The sequence below is a fragment of the Neopelma chrysocephalum genome, unplaced genomic scaffold (genome assembly GCF_003984885.1).
Source record: "Neopelma chrysocephalum unplaced genomic scaffold, ASM398488v2 Primary Assembly neopelma1_23b, whole genome shotgun sequence".
NCBI classification, from domain to species: domain Eukaryota; kingdom Metazoa; phylum Chordata; class Aves; order Passeriformes; family Pipridae; genus Neopelma; species Neopelma chrysocephalum.
Window position 1 is genome coordinate 95982 of NW_020897692.1, and position 23009 is coordinate 118990.

A 23009-nucleotide genomic window follows, 5' to 3' on the forward strand; every position below is an offset into this window, starting at 1 on the left:
TTACCCCTAAAATCTAAAGTGGATGTTTATGTTAAAAAGATTAAAAGATAAGTTTTCTAATTGTGATCTCTAATAGTATTATAATAGAGGTTATTATGTAGATGTTGTGCTTGTATGCAGATTTGTAGCCCTCTTGAAAGTCGTGTCTTTCCTTGAACAGCTGAAGGAGATTCAAAACATTCAGAACTTATTCAAGCAAATCCTTAGGGGTTAGGATGAGGAGTCCCTACAGAGTTGTTTATTTACAAACTATAGACCTTTTAAACTGATATTGAACCCAGATAAATCTCTTCTGGAGGTAATCAGAGAAGGTAATCATTTTTCCAAGTGTCAAAATGCAAATTGAGAGATTGTTGCTTATCTCATTGCTATGCATGTCCTTCTTTTAGCCACATGTCCTCATCTACAACACTCGGACTATATAGCACTGATTGTGATCTGTATCACAACTTCTCAAAATAACTACACAACTTATATGATGGCCATAAGAAAGAATTACAATTGCAGTATGTTTTGCATTTTTTACATAGAAAAAAGATGGATGACCATCAGATCTGTGTGCTGGCCACAAAAAATTAGACTTAAATGCTGTTAGAGATTATGAAAATTTACGCTAATATAAATGGTATACAGTGCAGTAAACTGTTTAACCAGTTTAAAGCTGTCATCCACATTTTGGGAAAAGTGGTACTCAAAAATATCTGAACATATTTGAAACACCATGGGCAAGTGTTGCCTACAAAGTTTCCAGTTACAGCTGTCCAGGCAAGATGACTGTACAATTACCTTGTTATAATACTTAGAAGGAAAAGTGAAAAACAGGCTTAATAATTTGCCCATGGTGCAAAAAAAATAAGATATAAGATATAATTGAATTATCGTCTTTGTATTATCTTATTTATTGAAACTTCATTTGAATGATGGAGATCTAAAATTAAAATTTCCCAGGTCTCATGTAAAGGAGAAGATATTTAGTTCAACAAGTAATCTTTTTAGAACATTCTCACATAACACTAGGATTTCTTGGTATAGCTACACAAACATATCAGTTAACAAAAAAGCTAAAAAAACCATGAAAGAGAGAGAAAAATTCTTGTCATGCAATGTGCCTAGTTCAGTTGACAAAAAAACTCAAGTGTTCCAGAGGCTGGCACAGTTGCTTTCTGCTTACAATAAAGATATGTCTAGCATTAACAAGGACTTGTTTTTCAACCATAAAAAATTATTTGAAAAAAAGACAACTATATGGAATATTTTGGAAGCAATCAATTGAGGGTCATAAACTGCAAATTGGTTTAAAAGAAATAAAATGTTCTGATTTTGAAATAATTGTTATGGAATAATTTTTGAAAGTGTGATATTTTTGGCATGCTTTTATCCTTGTCTACTTACACGGCATTTTATAGTAGAGTGACAATATCCCCTCTTGCATTATAGCCGAGGCAAAATTAAATCTTTGTGTTACAATTGAGGTGAAACTATCTTAATATTGTAAGACTGTAAAAGAAGCAGATTTCAGGGTTGACATCTGGATTACCTTACTGGATGATGAATTTATTCCGGCAAACATCTCAGAGCATATGCTATAGTTCTCTAGGGAGACCTCAGGTGATATAATTCTCGTAGGAAGAATGCTTGTTAAGAATAAAGGGTAAATATGCTAACTTCCGACTTGAATAAATATAAACATAGTAATATAAGAATGAGAGCTCCATAGTAACTGGAAAAGTAGTTTTCTCTCATTTCTTTCTATCAAGGTAGTTTTCAAGAAGTAGCTTGAAAATCAATCAGACAAGCTCAGGGACAGAAATCAGCTGATCAAGAAATATAAAATAAAAATGAAGACTAATGAGATGTAAAAGAATACGCATACACTCCAGAGAGAGATAATGCTCAGGCGTCTGTTCAAGTTTGAAGCAGCAGGCTATTCCTAAGCTTCTTCACAGAGAAAAGCCTAAGATAAATGTTCAGTTACCAACACATTAGATTTTGCAGAGACCAAAATTAGGAAAAGTCTGTTTCATGTACACAGATTAATGAAAAAGAAGGAACAATATGTGTCTATGAAGTTGATATACAACACTGCAAGAAAACAGCATGTTGCTTTGAAATGAAACTATGGTTTGCACCAACAGACAGAAATAAAAAGAAATTCCACTATTTGAGATTTCTCATTATACAGATCAGAAAATGTTGTGTACTTGACAGAACTCCAAAAAGGAGTTGGCAAAATTTACTGCAGTATTATTTTTCCTTCTAATCACATGTAAACTGTGAATTTAACTGGTATTCCAAATCAAAGAAACAAGTGAAGGCAGAGGCGTAACAGGAAGGTATTGGAACACAAGATTTCAGATGACACAAGACACTCCTAGCAGACACACAAACACACTGCTATCTGGCATCAGAAACAGATCTATTGCTGTTGTCAAAAGAGAAAAAAATGTTATACGAATTTCTCAGTTCACAGAAAATTAATAGGCTTAGTGTCAGGCAGACTGGGTTTATCTATCAGTCATCAGTCTATACAACAAAGAGAGGAATTTTTAGAGACTAACCACCATAACTACTGAGATTCAACAATTGGAACAAACAAGATTAAGAGGTTTTTATATCTATGGAGAAACCACGGCCTACTATAACTCCCACAAAGAATGACAATTAAAGAAAACACTGTGTACAACACATATAGGGTCTTCCTACCCACAACGCAAAATTTACACTTTCATAAGTAGAACCATCTTTTTGGGAGGAACTACAAGAGGAAAATGAAATAGAAAAGCTCTCCAGTTAACACATAAATCTATCCTAGCTTTTTGTCTTGTAGAGCATGGAAAGAGTCCGGCTCTTTATATCTGGTTCTCAAAACAGAAGGAAAATCCAATGCTCTTTCAAATAAAGAAAAAGACTGATAAAGATTGATATTCCATTTCTCCCCTTTTATGCCTAATATATTACTCTCTGGCAGTCTTTTCAACAATTCATTCTTAAAGATTCTTGAACCTTTTAGTAATTTCTTCATCTTTCCCTAAATATGACCATATTGCTAATTACTGAGTGAAATCCAGGTAGCACAATGGTAATTTCCATTTTCAATGTATGAACCTCTTACACTCCAACATTGTTTAGAAGACGTGGTGAAACATTAAAATCACAAAACACTGGACAAAAAAATGGGAGGTTTAAATTTAAAAATAAATATTCTATACTGAATACTCTGGTGAGCTGTAATTATAAAACATCGTATCATAAAAGACATAGTAAGTACTGCTCTAAACATAGGTACACCTTATTATGAAATACATAGTAATTATTATGAAACACCGGTAGTTAAACATTCATTATGGAAGGATTGTTATGAAATAGAAATCTTCTTAATAAGACACTCTAGGTGGAAGCTATTAATTTAGTGGCATACAGTCCAACAGTTTCACAACACTAGGACTGAAAAATACATCAGCGGTGCAATACCTAACATATAATGTGTGCTGAAAATACATACCACTATGCTGCAAAGTCCTCTTCACTACCACGCTTCAAAGTATCTCTCTTTACATGACAGATGCATTTTGTGAATTGTATTTGCAAAAGTTCTTTTACTTTTGAATAATGTTCTTCTCTTTGTTTAGTATTCAGCAGGAGATTAAATTTTTAACTTAGACCTGTTTCCCCTATTATGTTGGAAAATGCTATCACATACTATTAAGTCATTCTGCATTATTAATAAAATCTGTAGATTGTCTTACATAATCCTACATCTTTTATTTCTAAATGTGTTATAAATATTTGATTGTACAAGTTAAGAATTATTGAAAATCTCTAGATCTGAAGGCTAATATAAATTTAGGTGTAAAAAAGGTATCTTATGCAACTCTACAAAAAACCAAATCTCTACTCAGTATAAAACATATTTCATATTGCTTTACAATAGAAATAATGTTTCCAATTATATAAGGAATTTATGTTGCTGTTTACAAAAACAAGTGAAAAAAAATTTCAGCAGTATCGGTCTACTATCTAGTGCTTCTGTATAAAAATAAACATTATTTCTAGTTCAACTAGAGAAATCAAGTGGCTGAATTGCTTAATTAAAAAAAAAGGGCTTCAGGACAATCTATCTTTCCTAAAAAATATGTCAAGACATATTTTCAAAGCACAAGTAAGAACTCAGCCATACAACTCTTACTAACATTAGTGGGAGCTGTCTGTCAAAAGCACTGTGCATCATGCTGAATATGTCCTTCAGTAATAACAGTAGGGTTAAAACTTTTGGACATACACATAAATATTTTACATGACGCATTTCACAAGATAAGTTGTGATTTATGCTCAGCTGTGCTTTCAGAGGTATCTGTATCACAGGAACAACCTCAGAAATGAGTGTACTCTCTGGTTATATAGTCCATTAAATCTACTGTTCTTTCAAGAAACTTTCATCATAAGTCTTGCTCTTTAAAGCAGACTTTTGAAGAAGGTACACAGCAAAGTTATTCATTACACAATATGTTTCTGTGTTATCTGTATTACTTCAACACTTCATGTACTTTATGCACAGGTGCTAAATTACTTTTAAACTGGTTTCTGAAAATATTGCTTCTCCCTAGTAGAGGAATGATACAACTTCTCTAAAATGAAACAGAGAGTATCAAAGACAGATGGAGAATTCTGATACTAACTACAGCACAATAGAAAAAGAAAAACATGAAGATTCTACTGTGAACCACAGAATGAAATCATAAGAAGCTGAGGACTGAAGTGAGATTGCATTATCAACTCAAACAAAAAGACCCCAACTTATTAAGAGATAAAAGACATTATAGTTTATATGCACTTGATTAAAAAAAATTACAAGTGACTACTAGGAGGAATCTGCAAAAGAGGTTAATTTATAACCCCGGGAATCACTGATTTACTATCCTGATTTTTTTCTTTTGTTGCCACAACAAGAGCCAAAGTTACATGTAAGACTACTTCTGTTAGCATCTGGACTCAGGCTTAATAAATTAACAAGGAAAATTTTTTTTTTCTGCTTGGCTGTGTTGAAGAAAACAGATAAAAAAATGCTATATAAAATCAATTTATAATTTAATAATTAATGTATTCAGCTCCTTAATTTCAAAATCTCAACTAAGCTTCCAAATATATTCCACTCTGAGACTTTAAATTCTATGAGGTATCTCAGGGATAGCACATAATTAAAAAAAAAAACAAAAAAAAAAAACCAAAAACTAACTACTGTTACCCTACTTCTAAGATATTAATCTACATAAACTGTTTTGTATACACGTAGAGGCCCAATTTGGACATCTAGAATTAACATGGGCAACAAAGCACTCAGTTTGAGATTAAGCACCATAGCATAAAAAGAAATTGGGCTAACAAAATAGATCATGTCAATTATGTTTCTAAACGCAAACATATTGGGAAAAGTTACTTTGAAAACTTTCTAGTGTTTCTAAATTTGTAGATAAAAGAAGAAAGCTAGCTAGCATACTCAGGACTTAGTGACATAAACTGGACACTTAGTAGGGCAGTGTAGAATATTAATAGTGAGAACCCTCATCATTAATTATTCTTCTGTACATCATGAAGTTTAAATATAAGAGTATGAAAGAAAATTTTTGTGACTTTTGACAATTATTAGTAAGAAAAAAATGGTAACAATTGCCAAAAAAATCACAAAAGTTGACATGTTACCTGGCTATGACAAAGAGCACACAACTGACACCCAAGTAAGCCAGCAGAATATACATCCAGATATCAGGGGAGAGAGGATTCAGGAAGGAGAAGACGCCCGGGTTTGTACCATTGGGCTTGCGGTACAAAATACTTATTCCAAGAGTCATAAAGGGCTTGGAAAAGTCGATGACCTTCTCACGAACATAGGTAATTGCCAAGGGTGCAACTGCAAGGTCAGCTTTCTGTTAACAGAAATACAAAAAGAGAAACAGGCCATAAGTCAGAAGAAACAGGTTGAAGCAGACAATCAAATTATGCAAAACACAAACTGTATATGGAGGTGGTTTGTTCTTGTACTAGGTAGCCTGAAATTTAAAACTCTCTTTTTCCTATGAGTAAGGAAACAGATTTATTCTACCTCCTCTTTCCTAAACTGATATAGCAGTATTTAGAGAAAATTAAAAGCACTATTAGAGAGAAAGAAACAAAGGAAATTGTTGCATCTTGCAGAAAACATGGACACACATTACCACATATTTTAAAACTTTTTAAAATGTACATTTCAACATATGTCTTCTCTTGTCACTGCCTCACTGTGCTCTTTAGAAGCCAATATATTTGTGAAGCAGATGTGAATAAGCTTGTACAAGTGTCGGGAAAGAGCCAGGAGGCAGTGTTTCCTATTTTAGCATAAAAGAATTGGTACAAAATGAAGAGCATTTTAAAATTGAAAGTGCTACACCTGAAAGGCTGCTAAGTGAGTAAGTTCTAACAAAGTACAACTGTTCTGACTAGTTTACGATAATCACTACAAAACTTACAGATAGCTATTAATCAGTTGGAGCATTTAAAACAAAATCACATAGTAGAATGCATTTTGTCAATTTCCATTTAATTTTAGTTATTATGGCAATAATTCATAGATTAGTGAATGATCTACACTATTTTTTTAATTAAAATTTAATGGAAATCACAGAAACCTACAGTATCTACTACTCTGTCAACACCTCTTGAAATACTCCTGTGTATGTGTGTATGTGTGTGTGCATGTGCACATATGAAAAGGGAAAGTTCAGAGTGAGAAATTATACAGCATGAGACTTGGAAAGTGGTAAACTAAGAATTTCTTATAAACTATATGTAAATATAGATATGTAATGACAGAAATTATATGGCTACCATGGAAAACTGTTGCCCAAGTAATGTATCTCTGTAACATAACTGCAACTAACATCATTTTCAGAATACCTGTTCTAAAACAAGATACAGAGATTTTATTCCCAATAATATAAATGAATACATTTATGTACTTTTTGCTCAGTTGGTATTGTGTATACTGTGTAACCCTCAAAATCCCACACAATGTTGTAGCATTTCAGTGTTTCCTTTATTTTTGTTGTCTTACCTTAAACAAAGTTCTACTATGGTCTATTGATGTCGCATTTATATAGTTAGATCTACTGTAGTTAGTTACAATGTAAAACACTGTTGGCACTGTTCATTTAATTTGGCAAGGGTTTACTGGTCAAAAAAATTATATGCACTTCATTTCCATTGGTATTAAGAACCTAGAGGTATTAATCAAACCAGCAAGGCTTTATTCCACAGTGGATGACTTTTTATGGACTGTGTATTATTGATGATATTTCAGCTGGTGCAGAAAGAAAACGGTAGAGTAAGAAACTTAAATTAATTTGCATTAAAGTCATCGATCAATATGTAGAAGTTTGCAAAACATAACAAACTTTGTGAAGCAAATAGCAGATCTTAAGAGTCTGAAGCCAACTCACTAGAAACTGTCAGCAGATGCAGCTGGACAAAGACAGAGAAAATAGATCTTTTGGAAAGCTATTGGTGGTTATGAATTTTGGTCTAATATCTTTAACAGAATCTTAGTGAGTAACAAATCATTTCTTTTCAAAAATACTATACTGTAGGAAATCCAACCCTTGGTCATTGGAAACAAAACCATATACAAGTGAATATAAGTTATAGCTATCTCTAATGGAGCCAAGTTACAGACGAAATTAGAAAAATAATCGATCAAGAAGTAATATGTCTCATATGACAGAACAGGACAATCAGATATCCCAGCTTGAGACCACAGATAAAAAAATTTATGCACATGACTTGACATCTCAAGATTCTCTTCTGAGCTTTAGTAATTCAGTTTCAATATTCTTGAACTAGAATATTACTGTAAGAAGAAAAATTAAGCATCTGACACAAAGAAAATCCAGAATCTTTACTAACTGAGGAAAAATAGTTGCTAGAAATACTGACTTAAATATGTAATGCTGCCACATGTAACCACTTTTGTTAATATATGTTATATCTAAATTACTCAATTCTCCTGGTAATTGTTTCATTCTGAAAGCAGCACTATTTGAAAGTAAGAGAAATCAGGAGCCAAGTTTCCAGAAATGCAGTAGCAGTGTCTCCTACACTTATCTACAACAAAAAAATACAAGACAATTCTCTGTTATTTATTTCTCAGTATGAATTGGAGAGGAATGGTGTAAAAATAGGATTTTCTCAATCTACATTTAAGAACATTAAAAAATTAGTACATTCTAAATGGCTTTCTGATAAGTTCCATTTCAAAGAATATTTATCTCACTTGGCAATGATTGATGATTCCATTTTTTAGAATCAATGTATGCATGTTTCTGTTCTTCAGAGGAAAAAAAAAGATTTATCTCTATGAAAACACAATCTTAAATAGTACATATTCTTGACCTTAGAGTTCTCGAAATGAAAGCCATTTTATGATAGCATCCAAGGACTAGTGACAGTAAACTAGATGCTATAGAGAAAAATTCTGTGCCAAATAAAGGTTACAACAGCAAGTAGAAACAAGTAAGTCTGATGAAAACATTCCAACACAAGGTGTAGTCCTGAGCAAAATGAAAGTGTTGTACAGCCATACTATGTGCTGAAGGACTGCACCGCAGATGATAATTTGTGATTGTGCATCTTTTCCCTTCCCACACTGCACCACCGCCCAGGCCTGTTCTGTGAATTCAGGACCTTCTGATAAGCCTTGATGGAACTAGCTGAGGGGTGAAGCTTCCACTGGTCATAACAGTTGGGCAGTAAAGTGTCCCTTGGCAGCACTAGGACCTCTTGCATGGTACATGTGGGAACAATGGACCGTAACAGCTGCCTGACCAAGGTGGGGACAAAGGATAAGCTTTTATCTTCACAGCCATATAAAGCCTCTCTCTTTGCAGTTGTAAGATGTTCATTCGTCAACAAACAAATCAAGGTATCCCTGATTTATTTTCTGCTACAGAAGTGCCTATAGCAGGTTAAAACCATCCTCCTTTGCTTCTTCATTTACATTTTACTTCCTAGCAGCTTGTTGACTATTTTACATAAAGTAGTATTCAAAGAATAAAAGGGAGGACATTTTTTCATTTTACAAGGCTGAAATTTAGTACATAACCTCTAAGAGGACAGATTTAAAAATTACACTGAATTCAATCTATGCATACAGTTACAAATAACTTCAGCAAGATATCTGCAAGTAAACGTGGCGTAGTGCATGGTCATAGCATGCCACACTATGTAAGTGAGTATTTGCAGATATTGATGTTTTGTCTGTGAAAATGAACTCTATAAAATATAACCCAGATAAATAATCACATTAATTTGAGAGGAAATGGAATTTTGGAAGCATTTTATGGCTTCTACTAATAACACTGGGGAAGGGAAGTACAAACACAGATTGTATTTTCTTTTGATGATAATTTTCTGAAAAGCATTTGTCTCACCTATTTTACTCGAATGAAGAATTTAAATACAATCTAAACATGGAAACTGTAAAATGGCTAATAGTTATTTTTAATTAGACTCTACAACTACAGAATATTCAGCCATAATAATGGAGTTTTTTAGTTAATAAATGGAGTCTTCCGGTAAGAATTTTGCTGCTAACATTTTGCATTGATGTAGTAACTATGAATGTTTATATTAAAAATGCAATTGGAGTCATACACTATCTATTCTGAGTTGTTTATACAGTCAGTACAATCATATTGTTATTGTATAATATACACAAAACTACACATACACTGAAAATGCATTTTAGCAATTTTACTTCTATACAGGCAGTGATACACTTACTGCCAGTAATTACTTTTAAAAATAAAGGAAGATACTTTTTTAAAAAGAAAAATTCATAAGGCTTCTGTTTAATCCACTATGCCTCTTCAGCTTAAGACCCAAAGTCAAAATGTAAACTTCTTCAGCTACCTCAAATTTTTGGGATTGTTAACCTGAGAGTTGAATTTCAGTTACATTCCCTTTGGAGAAAATGCATCCTTAAGATAAAAAGAAGAAGGCTAAAGCCCAGCTTCAATTCTCTAAACCTGTCTAACAGACTCAATGCACAGAGAGCTTATGCATTATTCCTGTTCACAGAAGTGCATTTTCCTGCCACTGATTTGAAAAACTAAGAACTGTAATTTGCTTTTAAGCTTACAGTCTATCTTAAACTGCCTTGTTCATGCTGCTACATTATAGAAAATGCACCCTGTGACAAGGTTTTGTTCTTGTCACAAGATCTTCATTTCCTTTGAATTCACTAGGATTTTATTAGGAAATTATTGCTATTTTTAGTTTAATTAGCCACTTACATTACTTTGTCATTATATCTTTTGTATTACCTTTCAAAAGATCAACATATAATTCAGGTGGGGAGAGACATCAGAACATTTCTGTTCTAAGTATCTACATGATCAGACCAGGTTGCTCTGGGCTTTACCCAGTCAGTATAGAAAAGCTGCAAGGATGGCGACTACATAACTTCTCTGGATAAGCTAGTCCACTGCTTGTCTATTCACACAGTGAAAAAGTTTCTACAAACAAGCAGTGAAGCAGGCTGTTTAGAGAGATTATGCAATTTCCACCCTTGGAGGTTCTCAGTATATGCTTGTTGCCTTTTGGCTTCCTGCCAGGTTCCTCTGTGAAAAACCCAGATGAAGCTTCTTGATAATCTTCTCACAGGTCCTGGAAAGCAGCTACTAGAAATTGCTACCTTTGCCAAATGCGAGTAGCATACCATAAAGTACAAAAAAAGTCCCTATTTGATAGCTGAATTCAAATGTCATACCTTATTTGTGGGATCCTGACTTGTGTAATTTAAAATTAATTGCTAACAATATCAAATATAGATGGAACGGCAGTTAAATGGAATAGCAGTTGTTACTTTATTAACTTAATAAAGTACTTTAACATAAGAAAGTGACATATTATGACAGTTTCAATTGATACAGGCTCAAGTAACACATTTGAAATAGCTGTTGAGCTATTTCTCAATATTTACTGTTCAGCAACAAAAAGTTACTGAAAGACAGGTAGTTTACTCAGATTCATTTTACTGACACAGTAATATTACACAATTGTTTCATTTCTTTAGACTTTCTTATGTTAGCATGTCTAATTCTTTTCTTGGCAAAGTCTTGAACAGCTGTGGTAACTAATGGTTGTTTCAGCTATAATCCCTTTAGAGTCTTTAGAGGAGGGTCCTGATCTAGTAACCAACAAGATCATCTCCCTAGAGATCCAGATCTTCTAAACAAACAAAAAAGAAGGCAAAAAGTTTTGCAGAGGAAAGTTTTCTGCTGTACACCACTACAGAAACAACTTTTTATGTGAATTCAACTAGACAAAAATGTTTGGAATCTTACCTACACTGGTTTTATATAGGATAAAGCATATCTTTTGATCAACCTAGCACTGTCTAGAACTGGCTTTTGGCATTGTTTTCTGTTTGCTCCTTTGTTATTATCTGAATAATGAGTCAAGGAAAAATGCTAGTACTAAACCACCATGAATTCTCTAATTAGTTACTTTACATTACTTCCTCTTATTCAGGGTTATTCTAGTCATTTCTCATTTGGCTATGCCAACATGGATTAGATTTAATAGCTGAATAGATGTAACATGAGTACTCATTCAAAACAGTCACAAAGTTTCTATCTGTTGATTTACAGGACACTTTCACTAAAGTATTTTGCATCAACTTCAGTCTAGTCAACAGTTACAGAAATTGTATGTAAGAGGACTGGAGGCAGTAGACCACAAAACTGTATGTAGCAGGAAGATGGGTGACTATGTTTTGACAATAAAAAAATCTCTGACTTAATTCTTATCACTTCGCTCTGGGAATTTTGCACAAAGGGCTCTTCTAATCGTTAGAAGAGCAAGATTCACATGCTCACAGAAAAAGCAAACTGTCAGAGACATTGTTTACAAGACAGTGTAGATATTGTGGCTCAAAGTACAGGAAAGAAAAACTCTCCCATTACAAAAAAAAAAAAAAAAGTAAGAGTACTTAAACTAAAATATTTCAGTTCTTTGCTGTTTAATACTCTTTTTTCCCTAACATTATATTTTGTACTAGAGATGGCTACTAAATATTAAAATATCAGACACCATGCTCCAGCACAACTTCCTGAAATAAAGTACAGAGGTAACATTGATTCCTTGCTTAAAGCTAGCATTTTTATCATACTTTCCAGATTGACTGCAACTCCCTGGAAGTGTTGGGTTTTTTTCCATTCGCTAACCGGTTGTGTCATCTAGACCTTTAGTTGCTGCACTCAGAAAAACAACCAAACCTATTACTTTTCATTTTGACATAAATTCTGTTCTCAAACAGATGAGGTTTTATTAAATTGTTTCAGTGAACTCATTTCATCATGCCATAAAGTTTGACTTGCGACAAATTTGACTTACTCCCACTTTTCTGTATTACTTTGTCATCTTCAGTTTTTTACAATGGAATCAAAATGATTAATAAAATTTTTGTATAACATTTGGATGAAAGTAGATCACTGCAGGATATGCTACCACTTATTGATTAAAAATTCTCAATTGATAACTTTTTGAAATCTGTCATCAGCTTAATTAATTAATGGGATAAAACCTATTAATATGGACAAAATCAGTCTCCTGTGCACTCATTCCCCTCACCTGCATTTTGATGAAGGCATGACAAAAACTAGACTTAATTTTTAAAAGAATCCACACTCTGGAATTCTCAATCAGTAATTAGATGCCAGGATCTTACTTGAATTAAAAATTATCATCATTATAAGCAATAACAAAAAAAAGGTCTTTTTAGAAAACTCTGTCAAATATAAAATAAAAAACAGTAGTGGTTTTATATAGTGTATAGTGTTAAAACTTATATATCATACGTTTTACATGTCCCTTAATTATAACAAAAATGGCTAATATAATAAAGATTATATTACTAAAAAATATTGTCACAAATATAAGAAAGAAAAATGTTAGCGGTATTTTTATGCAGTAGATCCTGATTTAGTTCTGTTCTGCCTAAGTATATATAAGCTAGCTCATTTGAAAAACTTATTGCATTTATTTAAATTCAATAAAGTTTATCCAAGCTCTAGCAGTTATTTAAATATTGAAGATACAAGGATAAACTTATTAACAATCAGCTTTAATGAAAATAAAATGCAAATCCTGAGGATGAAATTTGTGGTAGTTAAAATGTTTCTGATATTTATAAGACGAAATCTATTAAGCACTTTAAAATGTCATTGCTGTTATAATTTATTCCTTGTTTTATGTGAAGTTTTACTCATTCTAGAAGACAAAGATGAACAGAGGGGTGCAAATACATAATGAATAAGAACACACAACATAACAAGAAAAAACATTGGTCAGCATGACAGGCAGATGTAGACAAATTCCTTCCTAACCACTGCCCAATTGGAAAGTGGATGGATAGTTGAGTAACATTATCCATGTTATTAGAATCTCATGAAGCTCAGCAAGGTCAAGTGCATGGTCCAGCACTTGGATTGGGGCAATCCCAAGCACAAATACAGGCTGGGTGGACAATGGATCAAAACTAACCCTAGTGAGAAGGAGTTGGGATTATTGGTGGACCAAGAGCTCAACATGTCCTGGCAAGGTGCGCTTCCAGTCAACACATAAGGCCAACTGCATCCTGGGCTGCATTAAAAGAAGACTGAGTGAGGTGATTCTCCACCTCTAATCTGGTCTTGTGAGACCCCAAGGGGAGTACTGTGTCCAGCTCTGCTGCCCCTAGCACAAAAAAAATATCTATTGGAAAGAGTCCAGAGGAGAGACACTGAGTTGATCATAGTGCAAAAGCACCTCTTCTGTGGAGACAGGCTGAGAGAGTTGGGGCTGTTCAGCCTAAAGAAGGGAAGGCCTTGGGGACACCTTAAAACAGCCTTCCAATACCTAAAGAGGGCTTACAAGAAGACTGGAGAGGTACTTTTTACAAGGGTATGTAGTGATAGGACAAGGAGGAATGTCCTTAGGCCGAAAGATGTCAGGTTTAGATTAGATATTAGGAAGAAATTCTTTACTAGTAAGAGGCACTGGAATAGGCTCTGAATAACCTGATCTAGTGGAAGGTTTCCCGCCAATGGCAGTGTTGTTAGAACTATGTGGTCTTCCAAGTCCCTTCCAACCAAAATCATTCACGATTAAGTAATCTTAATCAGTTAAGTTAAGAATCAGTTGATCTTTACTGAGTTACTACATCAGTGATCCTTGCTGTCTGCTCAGCATTTGATGATACTCATTCAGATTGACAGCTCCAGGTCTGAACTGGTACAAGAGAAACAGGGACATGCTGGAATAAATACAGCAAAGGGTTATGGAGATGATTAAGAAGTTTGAGTACCTGCCAGTTGAGGACAAACTTGAGAGAGCTGTGACTGGTTAGCTTGAAGAAGAGAAGGCTCAGGGAGATCTGATGAGGGGATACAAATAACTGAAGGGGAAGGAGAAGTAAAGAAGATGGAGCCAGAAACTTCTCGGTAGTACCTAGTAAAAGAGCTAACAGGCACAAATGGAAATGCAGGAAATTCCATTTAAAGATTAAAACCAACCACTTTTTATTTTAAGAATAGTCAAACACTGGAGCAGGTTGCCCAATAAGGTTGTAGAGTCTCTATCCCTAAGGACACTCAGAAGTTGACAGAACACAGCCCTGAGCAACCTGCTCTAGCAGGGATTTGGATGAGGCGATATCTAGGGTCAGTTTCAACCTCAGTGATTCTTTAATTCTGCAGTTCAAGTAATTTCTCTTTCCAATTCTCTAAACTCATCCCTGTAACAAAACTGCAGTTTTATTTCTATTCTGGATGTAGACAAAATTTGCAACTAGTGAAACTAGTTTGCACAAAGTCTCCTGATTTCCCAACAATATTACAATATTCCCCTGTTAAGGTACAAGTAATAGATAAAAAAGATAAAATCCTTCTTATAATTACAAAGACAACCAGAAATTGCTAAAATATCTAAGCTGCTACTGCTCTTTCAGCAAAAGCCTATCACCCTTATGCAGGTCTCTAATAGTAACCGGATTACTCCAGAGAAGAGCAGTGACACTGTACTTCTATGGTGGTTTTTACTAACTGAACCGTCTTTTTGTTGTTATTACGCTGTAGCAACAATATGAGTGTAGATCCTGCACTGGTCTTGCTGTTACATTTTAAAATTATGAAATCTACAGTATTTCAATAGGTTTTTTGAGGGTCAGAAGGGTTACTTTCAAACTAACTTGAAAATCATAAGCCATGGAAGTGAGAGGGCTGAATGCTGCACATGGTATCTTTTCTATCCAGAAAAAAAAAGTTTAAATACTAATAAAGAAAATCAATAACCATGAATTTCAAGAATGACCTTTGATACATTTTTGACAAGACACTTATTCTAGAATAAGTGTAGCAATCTTTACAAATTAATCCACATATTAAAAAAAAATCTAGCAAAACACAAATGGTTTTTTAGTAACAATGTATTTTCCATATTATAAATTAATGTTTTACTTCCGATAACAGATTCTTGAATACACTTCTAAAGCAGAGCAAGAAGTAAAAAATATTCCTTCAGGTTTAATACTTTTCTTTGAACTTGACCATGTAATCCTAAAAGAAAACTTTTAACCATTTATTTTGCATTACATGGGGTTTTTATATAAAACATGGCCTCAGTATGGCATTTATTTATCCAGTGTCCCAAGTTAAAAATCTCTAACAGGTATCTATACTGTTTCACCGTTTCTACTGGCACTTTATGAGCATCATGTCTCACAGATGAGCATCATTCACATAAAAATACACATACATTCTTTACAAGCCCTTAAAGTTGGTATGCATATTTATGTGTGTGTGTATATATAGATATTTTTCACACTAACATATGTTATCAGGAAGAGAAGTTACTCATCTTTGGAAGTTACCACACATCACTGCTAATCGTGCCCTCAGAGGTCAGGAAATGACAGAAAAAAACTGACTGTGCAGATCAATTTCAAAGTATTCTGACAAAGTAACATGATTTTCTTCCTAACACACACAGACAATCATTTTAATTTCATGTATTTTGGACCTAAGTAAGGCTACACATGCTGTCTGTTTTTTCAACTGACTATTTGACTTTTGTATAATTTCCTTAAACAACAGAATTATCTTAGATCTCTAAGAATACCAGATCATACTTAATACCTTTCAGCTTCCCAAGCATTATGTCATATTTTGGGCATCATTCCCAGAGACACATCTCCTGCCAGCACATCCTGAAACTGTTTTACCAAAATGGTGCTTCAATGAAAATTGACCTACTCAAGGTTTCCATGGTCCCTTCTCCCTACCTTCCATGAAAAGTTCACTTTGAGATATGTTGAAATTCTTTGGAGATGAGTAAAAGACAAATTGCAGCATAGAGCTTTTGAACTTAATTTTGTTCTTGATCTTTGCAGTGATCAAGCACTGGACACTGAAGTATAGTTATTGTAGAAACATATTGAATGAAGAGATTCATGATAAGCTCAAAAAATAACTTGCTGAACATTTTACATTAAAAACAAAATTGTAAATCCCCTCCTTGGAGGAAAAGTACATATTTGAAAAGTTGTTTCATCAATTTTCTCCAGGTAGCTTAATTTCTACTAGATGTGACCAACCCCAGCGATCAAATTTTTCTAAACCAGGACAGACAGAATAAAAACGTAGACACATGATTTTGCCTAATAAAAGGGATAAGTCCCAATGGAAATGAACTCTGCTATTAGAGAATTCTAATTTTCCCATGTATTTCACTTCAACAGACATATCATAGAAACAATAATCGCCCTGTTATTTTCTACCATTCTTCACTATCATTATAGCAACAAAAGTGAAAGATCAGATAAATGTATGAGGATATGAAAAATGTAATACTTGTAAGAATACTGCCCTAGCCCTGGATCCAATCAGTTCCTAATCATTACTGTAAGCATAGATGATGCTTGAGCTAAAGAGTTATCATTTGGATTCTCATTTAAAAAACTTCATGCCACTACCTTGATGGCAGTGTAGTGAAAAGTAATTCCCATTAATTCCAATTATTCACTGCACAGTTTTTCTCTCTAACTGAAACCTAATAATTTTATATAACCAAGTGCTTTCACCAGGCATGTCCATAATACCTTAACTGTAAAAAAACCCATTAGGAGAAAAATGTTACTTAGTTAAACAAACAAGAAAGTAATATTTACTTACTCTTAGTGTCAAGAAATTTCAACTGAACTACCCCCTGAGTACAGATCTCCAGAAAAAAATCCACACATCTCAGAGCACTTAAAAGACCCTGTTGTCAAAGTCTCCTACCACGTCTGGTGTCAAATAACTGAGGATGTACTTGAAATTTTTCATCTAGTTTCTTTGGGAAACATAGGACGTGATCAGCTCAAAAGATCACGAATTAACATTTATGAGCCTTAAGAAAAAGTATATACTTTGTTATTCTCTGTTCTTTACTGTAACATTAGAAATATTGCTAGGCCTTGCTTTACTAAATGCAGACAGGAAGTTCCTTGATTTTTGGAAAACAAGTTGCTCGCTTTCAACATCTGTTTTATTGAAAAACTTCATCTTCAGTCTGTCCCGTACTTGAAATCAGTAACAATGCAATAGGGAATCCACATATGCACATATATGTTCCTAGCTGAATTAAGGCATATGCTTTGCACACTTGGCCTAAACTTCTGGCTTAGGCAGAACTACTTTGGCATATCAGATTACTGAGGGGGATTTTTATAATTTCCCTGGCGTTTTTCATGGGTTTATGCATTTCTCTCTGAAGTTTATATTCTGCATAACATTGCTGAGCTAGGATCTGTTTGCACATTCTTCCATGAAATATCATACACAGCCTTTATTAGAGAGTGACAAAGTAACCATGAAAACTATAATCTTCTGAGTATAGATATCAATGTTTGCCTGTTAGTTTGAAATAGGAGTAAAACTCTAGCTACTAATGACATTCTATGGTCATGTAGAAGACCATCGCTTTATATTTCACTTTAAAGAAAACAAACAAACAAAAAGGAACAGAAGATGTATAGTATGGCATAGCTGAGTGAATTACATTGATAAATTCAGACATGAAATGTGTTTGAAGCGAGGTTCTGTGAACATATACAGTTTGCTTTAAGTGAAAAACAGAATATCAAGCAACAAAAGAGACATGGTTAGCTGCTTGTACACAGGGACACACTGCTGCTTATTCAGCTTGGAAAAAAAAAGGTCAGAGCACATGAAATTGTTATTTAATGCATTAACAATTAAACTGAAAAGCACAAAAAGCACAAGTGATATTTTCTGGCATATTACAAATTATCATCATAAATTATCCTCTAGACCCCATGACAGATTTCACACAGAAATAAAATGCTACTTTAATGAGGAAAAGGAAACATGCAAACAATTACTGGTAGATGATATGAATACTTAAGACAATAAACAAATACATGAAAGGTTTGTTACAGGTACTTAACAGTTAAAGAATCATGGGTGCTATATCATGACACAGAATAACTGTAAGGAGTTAGAATACTATTTTGAAATATTAAATAATGCAAATTAGTATCATTGTTTAAAGAGACAGTTGTGCTGGCAAACGGCCAGTACAGCTTAACAAATTTAACTAATAACGATCACTGGAAATTCAGAGAAGAGAGCTTCAGTATAGAACAGTAATGCTTAGTCTGCAAGGTAAATAAATGAATATCAAGAAATAAAAATTATCTCAGAACAGATGGCCTTCAAATGGCTAAACAGAGAAATCAGGAGAGAGATAAATTATAAATAAAAAATAAAAAAGCTGAAAATACAAACAGATAAGGATAAGAAAACTAAAATAGAACAGCAGTATTTTATCTTATATACAGAGAATACAAAAAAAAGTTAATTGTGTTTTGTCTTTTTTTTAAAAAAAGAAGGCAAATAAAAATAAAATAAAATGTCAAGATACTAGAAAAACATTAAAAACAAGGTCAGCAGAAATTCATAGTCATTCAGCTTACCATCTATCTATATTCACCAGAGTTGCTGGTTTAAACAACTATAGCTGAACTGCAGACTTGCCAAAACACTATGTTGTTTATGGAATATTACCCACAAAACATCATCTTCCTAAAGTATCAGGGTTCAAATTTATTACATGTACAATACATCTAGCATAAGGGAAATTTTCATCAAATCACCTTAGATTCAGTTGTGGACGCTAGCTTAGACCTAAGATTTGAAAAAAATTTAACCCACATATTTTGTCAAATATGTTGCTTGAATTTTGTACTTACAAGGAGCTTAGACACCTCTGTAAGTATTATACTTAATTATTATATATTAAATAATAATTTAAGTTCCACTTTTGTAATGTAAAAGTGCTCAATGTATCCAATGCAAACTCATAGAAGAAAAGGAGAAATTATTTTATAGAGTGTGAAAGCTTTATAGCTGAACAAGGCATTTTGTAATGAAATCTATGAGAAAAGAAGACTTGGAAACTCTAAAATCAAGATAGATTTATGTATTCTGAAGGTGAAAACCATTTGAAGATAAGTAAAATGTTACACCTTCTGCTGAGCTGAGTATTTATATTGCTCTCACTGATATCCATTCAAACTAAAACCCAAAAAGTGGTTTGTGAGTACTCAGAGTTTAGTGCATGTTGTTATATCTTTTATACTGAGCTGTATTACTTCAGTGTATTAAAGATGTAACATTAAAATACTTCCCTGTAATATAATTTATTTGGTGATGTTTTACTTAAAATGTCACAGTTTTCAAAAGAATTTTCCTTTAGCCTTACTTCTAGACCTTTAAACCCTTTCTCTGAAGGAGTCCTAAACACTTTCCACGTTCATTTCAAAAACGTAGATGTGAAGTGTTAAGAACTAATATCAGTGGATGTCAAAGAGATCTACTCAGACTCTCAGACAACAGAAAAGTATTGGGACCTGGCTCTAATGATGAAATCAAGGTTCTCGGAACAGCAACTGTCCAGAAGCCAGTACAAAACGACTCCACCTGCACAGATTTAGAACAGTGAAGATTAACATACACCATCAACCACCTGCCCAGGAAAAACATACAAAGGTCTTGCACAGGATACTCATGCACTTGTTATACACACACTGGTAACTGATTAGGCTACCATACCTCTTAAGATGTGTGATATATAAACTCTGCTTGTCTCAGTATCAGAGTCCCCAAACGTGAGGCTGGGTCACTGCATGTGCATTGCTTAAGAAAAAATCCATTCTAATTCTACACTTTGTGTCCCTCTCATCAGTCAGTAGTGGATTCCCCAGAAACAGAGGTGTACTAGTGGGTTTGAGTCCCACCACAACTCCTGGTGTATTAGTGGGCTTGAATCCCATTAGAAGAGGAGTCCAACTGGAATTCCCTTGACATAAGCTTATAAACCTGTTACATTATCTACACTTACATGATAACTACATGCTGTTAACCAACACCCTCAGGGCCTTTCCTGACAAGCAGCTTTCCAGCTGTCCTCCAAGTTTGTAGCATTGCATTAGATTGTTATGATGCAGGTGCAGGTCTCAGCACTTGACCTTGCTGAACCTCATATGATTGGCCTTGGCCCATCAATCCAGACTGTCCAGATCCCTTTGCAGAGCCTTCCTACACTCCTGTTTAACTTTGTGTCATCTGCAAACTGACTGAGGGTACACTTGATCTCCTCATCCAGATCATTGATAAAGATGTTAAAGAGGACTGGCCACAGCTGAGACCCAGGGAAAGCCATCCAACCTGTGAGCAGCCAGTTTCTCCAGGAGAATCCTGTGGGAAATGTCATCAAAGACTTTACTAAAGTCTAGGTAGATAATGTCCACAGCTATTCCCTCATCCATTAAACAGGGCACCTGGTCACAGAAGGAGCAGGACCTGCCTTTCACAAACCCATGCTGCCTGAGCCTCATGCCCCTGGTTGTCATGCACATGCCCTGTGATAGCACTCAGGTTGACCTGGACCATGACCTGACAGAGAAATAACCATTTCTAGATTTAAACTGATAATTTTTTAACTGTTAATATGATTGGAATAAATATTTTAAAAGATCAACATAGGAGAATGTTTTAAATTTATGGCCTAAATAGTCTGAAACAGCTCTTGCATATACTAACCAAGATCTTGGAACATTAACTAGTTCACTATGTTTCTACCAGTACTAGTTTAATTTATTAGCAGTGGACTCAAATATTATCGTATACAAAGACATTCTTTGGAAAATCTTTTTCTTCTTTTTTTTGAATGTCCACTGTTCTCATATTCACAACCTCTTTTTTTTTATGTTTTCTCAGTTGAGGCACCTGTTTAACCTATGATATCTATAATAATTTTAAAGAAATATGAAATGAATGACACTTCACAGTCATAAATATTGGCCACAAAGGAAGAGAAATAAACCACTCTGCTAAAGTCCTGAATTTTCCAAATTCAAATAAGTAAGGCAAAACACATTTCTGAAGGCACTACTGATATTCCAAATCTTCTAGGTAGTCCGGCAAAATTTGAACCTGATGATGACAACTGGCACAGCAGACTGTAGAAAAAATCAAAGGAGACTTGAAAACAACTAAACCATTCTGAGAAATACAGAAAGGAGAAGGTGATGCAGCATTCTATTTGATAAAAAGAAAAAAAATTATTTTTAAATAAAATGTTACAATTCAGTGATTCTCTTCGGAGAAATGTTTTGACAATAGACTAATAATAATAATGTTCAATAAGTAGTACCACATGAGTAAGTCAGTACATTAATTTAGGACGATCATTTGATAAAAGAAATCTGTAGGAGCTGTGTTGTACATAGCTTTGAAAACATTGACATGAGAACAGTTTTTCCATTAACACAATGAGGAAGCTATAAAGCAGATATGGTACTTTAAAGAGCACTGACAGACCATAGGTTTTATTGTTGAGTACCTATAATGTTGGTGAATAAGGACACAGTGCTCGGTCTTTCTTTCTTTCTCCTAAAGAGTCTCAACTCCCTGCTACCATCAAATGTTCTGAGATTTTAACTAATAAAAGAGGCACAGCTGAACTGTCCTGCATTGTATCGGAAATCTCAACTGACAGAACTTTTGCATGAACTTTACAAGGAGAACAGGGAAGAGGTGCTCCTTAGCCTTTCCTTATGAGTCTCTATATGGTAGAACTTCCTGTAAGTATGAAGGAAAATCGTAGAGTCTAAACAATGTGATGATGTAACATCTGAAATGGAGGAAAAAGAAAAGTATGGAAGAAAGTTAAGTTCCCTTACTCATATCTTTCACTGGCTCAAAAAGGAAGCAACCAAACTCTACATAGTCACTTATTAGAAGATTTTTTTTCAGTTCTACACAATAATACAGAGAGCTAGACTGTAGCTGTTTGAGAACATAAGGACCTTAATTTAGAATAAAATTTAAAACAAAACAAAACAAAACAAAACAAACAGGTTATTGGAGGAAGAAGTCTCCAGATGCATTTAAACTGATTATACAAACATCTGAAACTATTCTGTTATTACTAATACTGTTTTTAAAAAGGTAAGATTTTGGTATATAAGCATTTATTAGTAAGATATTGATTTTAAAAAATTCAATAAATAGTGGTCAAAAACAATGCTATGTCTAAAGTTAACTCAAATTAAGTAATGCTCTTCAATTGTACAACTGTGTAAAATTTCTCCAAGCTGAAAATCCTACTCTTCTGAGATAGAAAGTTCCAATTTAATCCTCATATGTAATAAAAGAGTAATCATAATCTAAAAAATTGGACCTTTTCTGTGATTATTTATGAATCATGAAAGATCTCCAAGATTTGAAGTCTATTTGTAGTGCATAAGCTTTGTGCTGTAGAAGAATCATTCAAAGAGCCAAAAAAAAGGTTATTTTTAATACTGTGTATATAATAACAAGTTACTTTCCAGTTATGTCTCTTTCAAAGTATAAAACAGTAATTTCATTCCTGCTTTA

The 23009-nt window shown here is 33.9% G+C and overlaps 1 protein-coding gene across 1 annotated transcript in view; it reads right to left on the minus strand.

Moving 5' to 3' along the window:
• The window catches only part of LOC113974765 (glutamate receptor ionotropic, kainate 2), a gene marked incomplete at its 3' end in the record, with an annotated part of 340470 nt that overhangs the window by 88241 nt on the left and 229220 nt on the right, over positions 1-23009 (minus strand). The window contains exon 11 of the mRNA XM_027698214.1: positions 5698-5921. Within this exon, the coding sequence (XP_027554015.1) occupies positions 5698-5921 (224 nt within the window). The remainder of the gene's footprint in view (positions 1-5697; positions 5922-23009) is intronic.